This window comes from Perca fluviatilis, chromosome 22, assembly GCF_010015445.1.
Source record: "Perca fluviatilis chromosome 22, GENO_Pfluv_1.0, whole genome shotgun sequence".
NCBI classification, from domain to species: domain Eukaryota; kingdom Metazoa; phylum Chordata; class Actinopteri; order Perciformes; family Percidae; genus Perca; species Perca fluviatilis.
Window position 1 is genome coordinate 4,456,386 of NC_053133.1, and position 16,641 is coordinate 4,473,026.

Below are 16,641 nucleotides of genomic sequence, written 5' to 3' on the forward strand. Positions count from 1 at the left end.
GCGATGACGATTAAAAAAAAACGATGTACTGTTGTGCAGTGTATTCCTAATTATATCTTTAGTTTGTTTATTAAGGAATCCAGCACATTAGTCACTGCTTAGTCACTGCTCTGTGACATTCATTAACCCTGTCCGGGCTATTTCTGTCAATTTGTGCCAGATCAGTTTTGAGACTATCTCTCTGCGATAGTGAATGGAAGACTGGATAAGGGATCCGTTGGCCCGCAGGAACCAGAACCCATCCCTACCAAAGTATATATACACGTTAGATTTTTTCAGTTCAATTTCATTTTTTAGTTAGAGTTATCCCAGGACACTTTGCAGGCAGATCTTGACCACACTCTATAATTTACAAAGACCCAAAAATCTCTCCTCCCCCCCCCACCCCTGATATAAAGAAATATGATTCATAACAATTATAACAGTTGGCATGATGAACAGTGGCAATTATATTAACAATAAAGATAATAGAACTAGTAGTAGTAGCAGTGTAGGGCGTAGCAGGGCATCGAGCAGGAACACGGCAGCAGCTGCAACCACGATCCAGGTGCCACCACAATCCAAGGAAATCTGTGAGCCGAGAAAGCATACGGACTCCGGGGAGGAAGAAGCTCCCGGGAGCTAAGTTTAGTAACAAGCATTACTGGTAATGATCTCACACTCAGCAGTGAACTGTTGTACAGTTTGATTGTACGTGGCAGGAATAATTTCAATAAAATGATGCGCGCTGCTTCCTCACTGTGCGGCCCATAGAGCAGGCGCACTAGAGACCTCCAAAGGCCGAACCGGCAACTTCCTGTTTAGTGCTCCGCTAACTTAAAGGAACACGCCGACTTATTGGGACTTTAGCTTATTCACCCCCAGAGTTAGACAAGTCCATACATACCCTTCTCATCTCCGTGCGTGCTGTAACGCTGTCTGACGGCTCCAGCATTAGCTTAGCCCAGCACAGATCCTGCAGGTAACTGGTTCCAACTAACAGCATGTACAAAAAAACTAAGTAACATGAGACACAGCCATCTTCTAGCCGTAAACAAACCGGGAACTATATTCTCAGACAGGCTTGCTGCGAGCATATCACTCTGCCCAAGTACTATATTCTTCCGCCTGAGAATATAGTTCCCGGTTTGTTTACGGATAGAAGGTGGCTGTGTCTCATGTTACGTTGTTTTTTGTACACGCTGTGACTCTACAAATCACAACATGTAAATAGGAACAGGTTGGCGTTATTTTGTCACTTATTCAGAGCAGTAGGATTACTGGAACCATTCACCTGCCTGTTCTGTGATGGGCTGATGCCGCTGGAGCCGTCAGACAGCCTTACAGCACGCACGGAGATGAGCAGGGTATGTATCGACTTGTCTAACTCTGGGGGTTACGTTGAATAAGCTAAATTCCCAATAAGTCGGCGTGTTCCTTTAAATGGGGATTGACCTATTTAATTGTGAGGCTCTTCTTGACTTTTAAAATGTTATCGGACCAAATGGATCAAACTCTGATAGGGAAACGAGTCATTTTCTGTGGTTGTGATGCTCAAAAAATGTATCCACTGATTTACAGACGTCTCTTTCACCATGTAAATCTATAGGAAAGAGTGTTTTTTGGCCCCATGGCATCAAGTGACAGACATGAAGTTGTACTACCACTGTTTGGCCGTCAAATGTCAAATTGGCTTTGAAGCCTGGCGCACTTCCTGGCGGCCTGTAGTATACTCGCAAACCTGGCAACTCTGCATAGAGGAACACTGGTTGGACATAAAATGACAAGTTCTTTTCAGATCTGTAAGAATATTGGTCAGGACAATTCCCGCAGTCCAAGAACATGTCCCTACCCAAATCTACGCCTATGAACAAAGTCATTAGTCTTGTGGATCAGGAGAACACAGAGCCAGTATTGATGCCACTAAAAATCAAACTAACCTCGTCTTCTCTGGCTTCATTAGGCTTCCAAACGTCCACTTATCGAGAGTCCCTGAAAATGAGCTGTGAAGGTAACACGACCATTGCATTGGCACTTCACTCAATATCAGCACGCTGAATGATGAATTGCTGTGGAGGGATTATAGGAGGCACAAAACGGCAAGGGACTGAAACTGAACGGAGTAATAATAATGATAATAATCATTAACTTTAATCATAACGCACTTCTGAAAAGAAAAGTTGGAAAGTGCTTCACAAGGCAATAAAAGCAAGATAAATGAAGCAAAAGTAAAAACAACAGAATAACTATTCAGACAGCAGCGCCAAAAAAGATCAAGAACAAAAATAATAGTAAAATATTAAAGTGGAAAGGCAAGGTGATAAAAAAAAATGCATACACACAGGCAAATATATATTTATCTTTGTTTTTGTTTTTTCAATACTGTAGAATAATGTTATACTTTATTGCCATGTCAACACAGTTGATAGGAATTTGACGGTCGGTGTGGCCTTGACCAACTGCCACTTTACTTGTTTGAAAGCCATGATGTCTCTCTCTCTCTCTCTCATGGGTGGACCAAATTCTCTGGGCGGGCAAAGCAGAGAAAGGGGAGGTAACCTTACTCCTTATGACCTCATAAGGAGAAGATTCCAGATCGGCCCATCTGAGCTTTCATTTTGTCAAAGGCAGAGCAGGATACCCAGGGCTCGGTTTACACCTATCGCCATTTCTAGCCAATGGGGGACCATAGGCAGGCTGGGGGAACGCATATTAATGTTAAAAAACCTCATAAAGTGAAATTTTCATGCAATGGGACCGTTAACATTTTTTGATCTCCAAATACAATACACATTTGCCAAGTGACAGTATTCTGATCCAATGGAAATCACCACGATTTGAGCACCAAGCGTCACTGATGCAAACACAGTCCGCCTCCCTTCGTCCTACTGGACTCCTGCGCTCGTCGGCGCGGAACACGTCGTTCCGAGATACCATGATGGACGCAGGTCTCTGCTAGATGTGGGCTTAACAGTCTTTGATGTCCTGTTGCTGGGCCAGCCCAAGTCCCATTTCATCCATTCCACTTTCCTGCAACAGGACATCAGCCAGGAGCAGGCTGATTAGTGGAACAGCCTGACGTCAAAGCTGGGCCAGCCTAGCCCGGTTCTCATTCCAGGGTGGTCACACCGTGCACGGGCGCTTGGTCCGGTTGGTCTGGCTGGGTGGTCACAAGATGCCATAAGCAGTATTCCTCTCAAAGTCCGCTCCACATAATCCAATCAGCTTCTTTCTCGTCTTGGGTCGTGCTAAGAGCCGGACGGAGCCACGGTGCCTCTGCAAAATAGCCTCGGGAATGAACTTGTTTTGGTGGAATGTGTACATTCAAAAGTAGTTTTAGTCATACAACAGAAAACTCAGATTAGACAGATAGTCTAGCTAGCTGTCTGGATTTACCCTGCAGAGATCTGAGGAGCAGTTAACCATAGTCCTCAGAAATCCACCAGAGGTTAGAACGCCATCACAAAGAAAGAGGAAGGTTACGGACATCCGGTCGAAAATGAGATAATTTCAAGCGGCACCGAAGCAATCCTGGAAATGAAACGTTGTGGATATAGATTAATCCACTATTAATCAGAATATTCAATTGTATGACTCGATCCAGATAAACTGTTGGTGGTGATGGACGCTGCTATTGCTGAACCAACGTACAGAGCTAGCATGTTGTTTGAGATCATGTGTGTTTTCATGGACATGGATATTCCGGTTATGATGTTTATACCGTTTTTGATCATATTCGGGATATGATGTTTACATGGCACTCAGAGATATCGGGTTATTCATATCTCCGTACAGGCTCGCTGAGAGCAGGCTCGTCCGTCTGCGCATCCATCTCTCTTTTCTGAATTTCTACCTATTGCATAAAACAACAACCTCTAGCCTATCAGGGTTTTACAAAACCCTTCAGCATAATACTTTCATGACCTGGTCATCAGGATAATAAAAGTATGCTTTAATTACACATTAAATATAATAACAGCTGATTTCTGGCGCAGTAAAGCGCTTCAGCAGGCGAACGGGCAGGCGGTGAAATAGAACTATGAAATAGAATCCTGGCGGCGCCACTGTTGCAAGCCGAAGGGGAAGTTTGATGGTGTGGGCATTTACCAGGCAGGGAGTCTGTTTTTGAAATTTGACCGGTACAGAAACTAAAAGCCCGGATAGCTTTACCTCTGCTGCACAAACTGTCTCTCGTGAGTCCCCCAACTTTTTAAGTGCAGCACTAAATCACTTGAGTGCCATATTTCAGAGGTGTTGTTCTTGTGTAGCCTTTCATTTCCCATGACAACAGCAACAATCCAATACTGACAAGGATCGCAACAATAAGACCAGCTGCTGCTGTTTACAATTTGTTTGTTGCTTTTCTATATTCCAAAGGCCTATGGAGGGATGGGTGTCACAAAACCAGCTCAGGCTGTAAATGCAGTGCTACGTGGCATTGGTACATTTATTATTCCATAGAAAAAAAAAAAAAAACATTAAATTAATTATGAGAGTCAAGACGGTGAACCAAATACTATTTCCCGTTTTCTCTGTATTAATCTCAAAAGCAATAATATCCAATCGACCATTCTGTTTACGCCATGTGGGTGCAGCTCAGGGCTGCCCAAATTACCTAACAGAGATTAAAACGGTATCATAAAAATTATAGGCAGATATGCATGTTCAGGTATTGGAATCAGAATCAGGAAGGAAAAAATGGTATTGTAGTATCTCTAGTCAAAATATTTTATGATGTATTGATTTGGTGTAGCTGTACGACATCGTCGGTATAGAAAGTAAAAAGCATGGCAGAACTCACCCATTGGTGGGGATGGCAGATGAAAGGGATTGGTTCACCTTCATGACTCTGTAAGTTGACACCAACATCTTGGATGTATTGTATTGAAAGCCAATGAAAAATCTAGAAAGAGGGCTCTTGCTTAAGTGTTGGGTTTTTCTTAGTCTAAATCAACAACGTTTCATTTACAGGAAAGTTCTGGTGCTGACGGATGTGTCACATTTTCGGACGGATTTCCGTCCCCTTCCTCTTTCTTTGTGTTGGCGTTCTAAACTCCGGTGGGTTTATGAGGACTATGGTTAACTGCTCCTCAGATCTCTGCAGGGTAAATCCAGACAGCTAGCTAGACTATCTGTCCAATTTGAGTTTTCTGTTGCACGACTAAAACTACTTTTGAACATACACATGTTCCACCAAAACAAGTTCCTTCCCAAGGCTATTTTGCAGAGGTACCAGGGCTCCGTCCGGCGCTTAGCACCGCCCAAGACGATTGTGACCTTCCTACACGGCGCTGTGGAGGAGGGTCTGGCAGTGCGAGACTAGGTTTGTCTGAATGTCAAGAGATAATATGAACCAGAGTGGTAACAGCGTCTTCTATACCTCAACCTTGCTTATGTACTAATGTATGGATCAACTTTATCTTTTGTTGTACTGACAAGATGTTGGAGCGGAGTTCTATCTAGAGATCTGATCATCCGTGACGTAAGGGCTATGAGTCTAAAATCCTTACGTTCTTTTGGACACGGTAATTTGGGTAATGGTATTATGTGCGAGGTTTTCCAGAACCGAGGGACAGTGTGCGTGTGTGTCTACGTAGTCTATATCGTTGACGTTCCACTTCCGGGTTTGTTCCGTTGCCGCCGGAAAATCTGCTGGATTTCACTCATTTAGGCTGGATATCTGTTGCCTTGGGCTTCCTTTGTGTTGGCGTTCTAACCTCCGGTGGATTTCTGAGGATTATGGTTAACTGCTCCTCAGATCTCTGCAGGGTAAATCCAGACAGCTAGCTAGACTATCTGTCCAATCTGAGTTTTCTGTTGCACGACTAAAACTACTTTGGAACGTACACATGTTCCACCAAAACAAGTTCCTTCCCGAGGCTATTTAGCAGAGGCACCGGGGCTCCGTCCAGTGCTTAGCACTGATTGGTTTAAAAAAATGCCAATAAACCAGAGAACGTTTCCCTTCCATCCAGGAATGCTGTGTGGACTAGCCAGACTCCTCCTCCAGCGCGCTTCGGAGGAGAGTCTGGCAAAGCGAGACTAGTGCCTACGGAAGCATGAACGGTTGGTTTGCCGCACTGGAGCCTGCTCAGTTGCAAATTTCTTCAAAAGAGAATGCGCTGTGCTCATCCAGCCCATCTGCTTTCTTAGTATTTTATTAATTGCCCATTAACGTTACATCGCAGCTTGCTTCGCCGTTTACTGCAGCAGTCTTGCTTAATACCGGAAGAGTTTCAAAGATTGTTCTTCCCATCAGTCATTTAACATTGGAATATAGTATATATATAGTTTTAATATATATATATATATATATATATATATATATATATATTTATATATAGTAAAAAAAACAATAAAAAGGAAGTTACCCTTTAAGTCTAGTCATTCATGAGGTTCAGGGGTTTTGAGACATGGCAATCTATCACCCAAACATTAAAATAGTTCTCACATCAGTCTCACTCATATCTGTTGGCTTCAAATGATTTGTCCAGAATTCAAATAATTCTTGTTTTATTACAAAATGGGTCTTTGTTGGAGTCATCTCAAGCAGTATTCTTGGCGAGTACTACATATCATAACTGACAAAAACTATGAAAAGACCCAAGAAAAAAAATCCTATTTTCAACACCTATTATCAACATATGACATAAATGTATGATAGCAGTGCAGTAACCAGCAGCATATATTCTTTTTGTCAAATGATGGAGAATTGAAAATATAATTTCCCCCAATAAATTCAAAGGAAAAGATTTGAAGAAAAAAATGTGAGAGTTGACTATTAGAATAAATGTTTGAAGACGGATGTTTGTTTGTTTTTTAAATGCTTTGGTCGTTAAGTAAAGCAGCTGTATATTATCGGCTCATCCTGTGGGGGTGTGGGTGGGGTGCTTGCTCCTGTGTCACTACCCTCATTAAAGTGCCACTGTGTAGGCCCCCTCCCCCACCCCCACCCTTACACAATCAAGCCTGCCCTAACACACACGCCACCTATAAATCATTTCGCCAAAATCAATGGACTTTAGTTAGCCTGGGACTCGTTGTGTCCTTGGAAAAAGTGTGAGATGAATTGAGATGAAGTGAGAACAAAACAGGAACAACATCCACGGAAACACCCGAGTGACTATGGCTGGACTGGTCTTCAGGGCGGACGGGAGAGTTGCTGATAGGTCACTCTTCTTTTAACACATTCTCACTGGGCATCAAAAACCAACGCTTGGTCAGGTGCCTTTGGCGTTTGTTTTGACGCAAAAAGTCTCCTTTAGCGTCATATTTAGACACGCTTGTTCGGGACTCTTGGCGTCACTTTTTGATGCTCTGGCTCAGGACGTATGTTTAACTGACATGCAACACAAGAACGGGACAGTTAGGTTTAGTAACAGTTGGTTGGTGGGGTTACAAAATATATGTTTCAGTGACACGCTGGACAAGAACGGGACATGGACCCCGGTCTCCTGGGTGAAAGTCCTGTGTTGTTTGACCCCCCCCCCCAACCAACCTCATTCAATTTTCAGTCTTTCCTACTACTCTCTACTGTTGTCTCTCTACGTACTACTCTCTACCGCTGTCTCTCTACATACTACTCTCTACGTACTACTCTACCGTTGTCTCTCTACGTACTATTCTCTACCGTTGTCTCTCTACGTACTATTCTCTACCGTTGTCTCTCTACGTACTACTCTCTACCGTTGTGTCTCTACGTACTACTCTCTACCGTTGTCTCTCTACGTACTACTCTCTACCGTTGTCTCTCTACGTACACCTCTCTACCGTTGTCTCTCTACGTACACCTCTCTACCGTTGTCTCTCTACGTACACCTCTCTACCGTTGTCTCTCATTCTCCTCTCTACCGTTCTCTCTACGTACTACTCTCTACCGTTGTCTCCTCTCTACCGTTGTCTCTCTACGTACTACTCTCTACCGTTGTCTCTCTACGTACTCCTCTCTACCGTTGTCTCTCTACGTACTCCTCTCTACCGTTGTCTCTCTACGTACTCCTCTCTACCGTTGTCTCTCTACGTACTCCTCTCTACCGTTGTCTCTCTACGTACTCCTCTCTACGTACTACTCTCTACCGCTGTCTCTCTACGTACTACTCTCTACCGCTGTCTCTCTACGTACTACTCTCTACTGTTGTCTCTCTACGTACAACACTCTACCGTTGTCTCTCCGTACTACTCTATGTACTGCTCGCTACTGTTGTCTCTACTCACTACTCTCTACTGTTGTCTCTCTATGTACTACTCTCTACCGTTGTCTCGCTACGTACTACTCTCTACCGTTGTCTCTCTACGTACTACTCTCTACCGTTGTCTCTCTACATACTACTCTGTACATACTACTCTCTACTGTTGTCTCTTTACATACTACTCTCTACTGTTGTCTATCTTCATACTGCGTCATCGTACAGCGCCGTGGTCGAGCTGCTGCTCTGCCCAGTGTGTTCCATACAGATGCTGAAGGGGGATTTTTGTGTCGGCATCTGACGCTGAGAGACACTGACCAAGCGTCAGTATGTTACGAGGTGGGAGTGAGAATGTAACTAAGTACATTTACTCCAGTACTGTACTTAAGTCCAAATGTTGAGGTACCTGTACTTTACTCAAGTCTTTTCTTTTCATTCCACTTTCTACTTCTACTCCGCTACATTTCAGAGAGAAATATTGTACTTTTTAATCCATTACATTCATCTGTTACAGCTTTAGTTACTAGTTACTTTACACTTTAAGATTTCTGTACATGCGACAATATAAAAGCCTACAAGTCCAGCTGAAATGATTAGACCATTAAACACACAACTGTTTGGATCCTATACACTTTCTACAATGGGAGGAGAGTTCTTTACTTTTCATACTCTAACTACATTTTCCTGATGATACTTGCAGACTTTTACTGAAGTAAAGGATCTGAATACTTCTTCCATTGTGGTTTCTTAAAGCTGACCAATATCCATCTGGCCTAATGATGCATTCCATGGCGCTGCTCATTTCCAGCCCAGGCTTTGACTCTCAAACAGACTCTGATAAAACAATTGAAAGGCCACAGAGGATGAGTCAGGCTGCCATTATTACCTTTCTCTCAGAGATGGATGGAGGTGTTCAACTAAGGCTACCATATTGAATGTTGTTTTCTTCCAGGAAACCTTTGGAAAGCCTGCCCTCTGCATAACTTTTCCAGAACATTCTTGCTTTAACTGAAAAAAAATAATAAACGGCATCACGCCTCATCTCCACAGAGCGTACACCGATCTGTGTGGCTATCTCAATTAAAGATGCACCTAGAGATAATTGGACATGAACATGCACCTCCTCACAGAAAGTTAAGGAAAAGAAGCCAAAACAGCAGAAAGAGGAACTACAAACTTTTATTTAAGGTCTGCTCATTTTATTTCATCTTTTAACTCTTTATCATATTATCACTATATTTCATGCATCACGGCTAATGATGTTTAATGATTTTATTTTTCATAATAACCCAATGTAAACCATAAAAAAAAAAACATTGTCTATATCGAAAACGTTTCATTAAGCCGGAGGTTCCGAAAGATGTCCCTCCATTTCCGGACGTCCGTCCCCTTCCTCTTTCTTTGTGTTGGCGTTCTAACCTCCGGTGGATTTGTGAGGACTATGGTTAACTGCTCCTCAGATCTCTGCAGGGTAAATCCAGCTAGCTAGACTATCTGTCCAATCAGAGTTTTCTCTCGCATGACTAAAACAACTTTTGAACGTACACGTTCCACCAAAACAAGTTCCTTCCCGAGGCTATTTAGCAGAGGCACCGTGGCTCCGTCCGGCGCTTAGCACCGCCCATGACGATTGTGATTGGTTTAAAGAAATGCCAATAAACTAGAGCATGTTTTCCTCCCATCCTGGAATGCTGTGCAGATAGGTCTGGCAATGTGTAGTCTGGCATTGCCAGACCTTCCTCCACAGCGCTGTGGAGGAGGGTCTGGCTAGTCCACACAACATTCCGGCATTCATTAAAATTTTCCAAACATTGTTGCGTCAGTAGATGCGCCTGATACAGTATCTGTGACAGAGGCGGGCACGCCCAGCATCATGTAAACAAACGGAGCACCCAGGAGGATAGGAAAAGGTTTTATGGTATACATTACGTTATCACTGTTTAGAAACAAAAGACCGCTCCATTTTTTCCGGGAAAACCGCATTGCATTGTTGGATACGGTAAAATGTCGGGTACATCGTAAGAACACTCAGATTAGCTGTGCATTGTGGGTATTTTATAGTGGACCATATAGTGAATGAATTTAACCGCGGAGAATTCAAACACCACTACAAAATAGAGAACACGCTATTTCAATGATTTTGAAAACAGCTAGTGTGACAAAGTGAAAATAAGAACAATACTCTACAGTTGAAAGTGATAATTATTATTATTATATTCAGACCCCAAACATGACTGTAGCACAGACACAGCTTTCAAGTTGCATGGCTTATATATTTATGAACAATACAAGAGAAGACATTGATTTTGATTGTTTTATTTGAAGTGTTCGATACAGCGAGCACAAAGAACTTTCAGTATATTTTGGCCTGTGATAAAAGCACGATGAATTTTATGAATGGATTATATTAATTTAGCTTTGCAACAGGCTGAAATGTGACGGACACTTGGTGAAGCTTTGGAAAATAACTTAACAAAAAGAATGTGGAAGGTACAGTGAGTCACTTGCAGCTCTTTTCTCAGCTGTGCTATCTTTACATACATATTCTATTCAGCAACACTAGTTTCTGCTTGTTTGTAAGCAAGAGAGAGAGGAGACAAAGGGAGAGAACGAGGGAGTGTAATATTCACTATTCAGGAAATACAGTGTGGAGTAGCATAGTGTTCAAACTGAGTGAAGTACAGTCACAAAGTATCCGTTAAGCCCCTGACGCACCAACCCGATGGCCGACCGTCGGCAGAAAAGGCAGTCGGACTGATCAGTCGGCTCCCCGAGGTCCAAAAAGTGCCTCTGAACACACCGAAGAGACGCCGACTTGAGCATGTAATACGTCTCCATAACAGCAGGCAGCACTTATCTGTATTGTCGCCCAAAAAATAAAAAACGGCAGCTGATTGGACGAACGCGTCATGTGGGTCTGGCTGCTCCCGGATTTTTCAACCGGGCATAATGACGGCTTTTTTCGGAATGCGATCGCATATACGAAGATAGTTCACCTGAAAAATTTTAAGAGAGAAATAGGCCGTGCAGTTGCTGAATCGGTCTTCATTTCAGAACGACAAAGGTCAGTTTCAAAGATTTTCGTCAAATTTTGAGAGGCTTAGTCACGCTCATCCCGCTTATAATTTCTGGGTTAGTACTCCACCAATCAGATTAGTCATGGGGTCCGACTGCCCGCCCTCTGACGCAACATGTCAAATCGGCCAAAATGAAGGCCGACTGCTTCTCCCACTGACGACGGCACGGAACACACCGAACGGACTTGAATCACTGACCTCGCCAGACTGTCAGACGGCCGATTATCGGGTTAGTGTGTCACTGCCATTAGCACATCGAAGCAACGAAAAGCAAATGTGTTTTGAGCATGCATTGTAAAACCGTGAAAAGTAACTAAACTAAAAAATGCATTTTGTATAGAAAATGTCTGTGAATACTGAGAGCTGAAATAAAGTGCAAAGCATCGCTGAAAATGCAGAAATCTGAAATGTACAGCCTGAAACATCTTAAGGCTCAGTGCATAGACTGCACCGCTGAAAAAAACTGGAAGCTAACCCTTTACCTAAAGAAACTCTGAGCTGAAATACATCGCTAGAGACACTGCAAGTTGAAATGAACTGTCTGAAAGAAGAATTGGTTTGTATAAGGGCGGCACAATTAATCACAGTTTTATCGCAATTTGGACTAGTATAAGATACTAATCACGGGCGGGGGGGCACAATATTTGTTAAAGGCAAAATACCATTCTGAGTGAAGTCTTGTAGTGCTGCAGAGACAATCACATTCTACAGACTGAAGAAAAGAATCTTTCTTTGGTACAAATACTCGCCAAAAATCCCGCCATGATCATTTAAATCGATTTTTCAATGGAAATGAGAATAATGATCGCAATTGCAATGTCGGTCAAATGAATGGCAATTAGATATTTTCCTCATATGGTGGAGCCCTAGTTTGTATTAATATCAAACAGAGGAGCTGCATTGCTAAACACTTTTGAACAAAAACAGCATTAGGTTACCTCCAGGATCTGTGCTAAGCTAGGCTAGCGGTGGGTGCGTCAGACAGAGTTACAACACGCACAGAGATGAGAAAGGTGTTTATGAACTGGGGTATACGGTGAATAAGACAAAGTCCCAATAAGTCGGCGTGTTCCTTTAAGAGCTGAGGGATGAAATGTATGGTCTGAAAAGAAGGGGCTGAACGGCACTGGGGAGGGAAAGCTGAACGACATCACGAAGCTCCACACAGGTGAATAGTTCAATAGCCTGGTGATTTTTTTTTTTTAAAAGCAGAAGAGGATCAGTGGGTGACATCACAGGTCACGTGACACACTTTAAGCAGGGTAATACACACCCATTATAAACTCAGCCATAATTCAAATACTTAAAATATACAGAAAAAAAACTGAAGTTTAAGTTAAGTTCAAAGTCTTGCGATTGTTCAAAGTTGAAATGAAGTCTGTAGCTGAAGTAGTAGAACTTCAGAGTGGAATGGGATGGAAGAGAACTTGGAGATTCCTCCCATTCGCTTACACAATGATGTCGAAAACAGCATAACAAGGCAGAAGAGTTGAAAACAAGGATAAATGCACTTACAGAGCTGAACATTTTGTCTGGTTTTGAATGGATCCGTAGCTGAAAGTACGCAGTAGCAGTCGTTGAAGTTGCGTCCCAAACATCTGTGAGCATCTGGACTCACCCATGTTAAATGTTCGCCTTTGGTATCATAGCAGTTCAAAAGTTTCGCCCTGCAGGACTTGTTGATGCTGATGTCCCACAATGTGAAGTTACAGTGACTCGGTTTGCCATCTGGAGCCACCGGCATTTAAAGCGACAAAGGATGACATTACAATGAATTCTTAACACAGCTTCTAAATGACTCTGATCTGGTAGTTATGCAGCTGTCACCAGTAGTCACCTGGGTGTCCAAGCAGTTAGATAAGTAGCACCAAAACCAAGACTTAAACTGTTCACGAGAGTTGAAAAAACAAACAAACATCCATCTATACTCAGGCAGAGTGGAATACAGTCCAAACTATATGTAACACTACATATTTAGAAACATATTTCATACATGTCGTAATACAAAATGTTTATTTCTATAAAAAAAATAAAAAGAGAGAAGAAAAGAAGGCACATGCAGTGAGTTTGACAGGCTGAGCTTGCATTAATCTCCATCGTTGGTCTTCTCTTCATTTGTTCTTGGCGGCCAGCGGTTTGCGGCTGATCTTCTTACTCTTATCGTTGTTCTTCTTCGGTGGTTCGGGGTTGGCCTGCATGTGTCTGCCATAGAGACTGAGGAGGAGAGGAGAGAGAGGTTTTTAAAGTCCCTTTATTAGACCATTTTCAAGAATTACAATCACGAAAACCTAAAAAAGCAAAGAAAAACCTTAAAAAACCTCCCAAACAAATACAAACGTGCTTTCTTAATCAAAAATTCACCAGCAACTCTCCATCCTCCCCCACAGAGCATAACACACCTGTGTTTGTTCTATTCTATTTCTAATGAATGTGTATTTTCATCATTCTGTTGTGAAGGACATTTACCCAGAGTGGGATCAGTAAAGTCAAGTCTATCTTATCGTATCTTATGTGTTTGGATGTGATCGCGCAGATGCAGAAACTGAAGCTCTGACTTCCCGCCTCCCATCAGCCATCGGGGCACATGCACATGCACTGCCACGCCGAGCCAAGGATTTCACTAAACAGCTGCAGGTGTCTAATCGGGTCAACAGCATCACTGGAACACAACCATCCTCGGCAGCCAAAACCTTAACCCTAACACACACACACACACACACACACACACACACACACACACACACACACACACACATCTGTTACAGCTTTAGTTACTAGTTACTTTACACATTCAGATTTCTGCACATAAAACCCATGTAGTTTATAAAATCTGATGTTTTATTCTAAAGTAAACTAGCCAACAATATAACGGCTACAAGTCCAGCTGAGATGATGAGACCATTAAACACACAACTGGTTGGATCCTTTACTCTTTCTACTATGGGAGGAGAGTTCTTTACTTTTAATACTTGAACTACATTTTCCTGATGATACTTACACACTTTTACTGAACTAACATTTTTTATGCAGGACTTTCACTTGTATTAGAGTATTGTTACAGTGTGGTATTAGTACTGGATCTGAATACTTCTTCCACCGCTGACACCCCCCCACCCCCCCGCCTTACCTGTCACTGTTTCTATCCCATGGGTGTGTCATGCTCACAAGTGAGAGAGCTCATTGGAGTGGAAAAGACTTTTCCTTCAGCTCGGTGTCTCTCTGTGCTTCTCCCTGCAGCCTGATAATAATTGTGTCTTCGATTTCCATTCTCTTACTGGATTCATGCAAGCTTACTTAAAACCAGTGGCGGTTTCTCTAGGAGGCCAAAGGAAGCCTGGCCTCCCCATAAAAATATAAAACATAATTTAAAATATAAAATAGATTTTTTTTTAAATAAAATTAAAAAAAATAATAATTTTACGATAAATGTTATAATTTAAAATTACGTTTTATATTTTTAACCGTAGGAATTATAAATTTACGGTTGTGTCTTTTACTGATTTTGTAATTTCCCTTATCAAAACATTCCATTATCATTTTCTTCAGAGCGAAACAGCGCCCCTCTGTCACTGCGTGCGTGGTGCAGTCCTGTCTGTGCTCTGTCTAGTGGCCAGTAAAATGCTACGAACGCTCAAAAGGAGGCCAGCTTTTCCTGGCCTCCTTTAGAGAAAAAAAATATTATATTTTCAGCCAATCAGATTGAGGCTAAGTTTGACCGAGCTCGACATTGAATGGTCAATTCATCATAAATAAAAAAACCAGGGAAGCCAGGTTGAACCTGGCTTCTCACCAATCACATGCCTCAGACAGATGGGTAACTAGGGTAACAGTACAGCAGCGGTGCCGTCCGGTGTCAGCTGAGCTAACAGTCAGTTAACAGCAAGTTTACACAATGAATGGCACAAAAGCGCTTTTTGATTTTCTTTATTGATTAACCACAAGCTAAAAAAGCGTAAAAGAGCGGAGGCAGAAAACTCAGCAACTAACTGAATGAAGTAGCGACCCTGCTAGCAACAGACGACGAGGGAGCTAATCTCGTAAACCAAGCTAGCAGCACCAGGGTAGCCGCAGAGGGAACAGCAACGTCAGCTCAGAGCTGCCAGCCTCGGGTCACACTTTTCCTGCTACACGTTTTGGAGATGAGGATTTATTTTTAGTGTTATGACTGCAACACAAGGTAATAATGCTGGTTTATTATTATTATGCTGCCGCCGTGCAGTAAATTGGCATGATTTATCAACTGTTCAGTAACAGTTCAACTGGAAGTTCATACGAATTATTGGAGATAATTGTGTTTTTTACACAAAGCCTAGCGTACGTATTGACCAGAATGAGGTCATACCGATTTTTTATTATCCTACCGTATTGTTATAAAATGATTAGGCCCAGCTTAACACGTAGGCCCAATATCTTTATGCCTGTAATTTGCTATTGCTGTGCTACAAAAACTTAAGGCTGCATTTCTCTATTTCATTTCAGTGTTCAAATCAGTCAGTCCTGACATACTTTGATTTGATTTAATATGATTCAGTGATGTGTTACCCTTGTGTTTTGTGGCTCAGTGTTTGAGCTTGTAGTAGGCCTATTCTGTACCATTGCCGTAGCTTTGTGCCTATATCCTGCGTTACCCGTGCCTAATTTGTTCTGTCTCGGATTTTGGACTTTATTCATGTTTTAGTTTTTTCGCTTGTTGAGCGTGTACCTGTGTTCCAGTTTTAGTACCGAAGCAACTGTTTTGACACCACAAAGTGTCTTTGTTTTAATAAATAGAGATATTTTGTCTTCATCTTGACAGTATATGACAGAAATTTTACTTGGTTGAATAGCGATAACGGTCTATTATTTCCCGGTGTTTGGGGATCAGTAGCCCACGGCAGGCTAATTACGGTCTTGGATAGGCTATTTATATGAATTGAATCTCTATACAGTTCAATAAATTGTGATGCAGTTTGGTGTGCGGTGGTTGACTGTGGCACAGTTTGACACAACGCTAGCATTTACGGGTGTGTCAAAGACAATTCAGAATTACATAATAGAGAGCGCTGCTCATGTTATTCAGGAAGAAATAGATAAAGAAATAAACACAGCGTCATTCATAGCAGTGGAAGTGGATGACACCACAGACATATCATGCAAGTGCCAAGTGACGGTCATTATCCGCTACGTAAATAAAAGGGAATGATATGTGAGCGGTTTCTTGGTTTCTTTGACGTTAGCCTTGAACGAGATGCTGAAGCCATAACTGCTGTGGTGATGCGGGCACTTGCCAACTACAATCCTGAAACAAAGCTCATTTGTCAGACGATGGAGCACGTATACATAATAAGCTCACTGGCTTCCTCGGTCAAATTTGCCACGCACCGCCACTGCTTAAAACTGGGAAATGTTTGAGCGCGTCA

The 16,641-nt window shown here is 42.3% G+C and overlaps 1 protein-coding gene across 1 annotated transcript in view; it reads right to left on the reverse strand.

The window, feature by feature from the left end:
• Positions 1–10,465: 10,465 nt before the first annotated feature.
• rsu1 (Ras suppressor protein 1) overlaps positions 10,466–16,641 on the reverse strand; it is a 43,759-nt gene continuing 37,583 nt past the window's right edge. Inside the window, exon 9 of the mRNA XM_039789748.1 lies at positions 10,466–13,456. Within this exon, the coding sequence (XP_039645682.1) occupies positions 13,354–13,456 (103 nt within the window). The 3' untranslated portion in view covers positions 10,466–13,353. The remainder of the gene's footprint in view (positions 13,457–16,641) is intronic.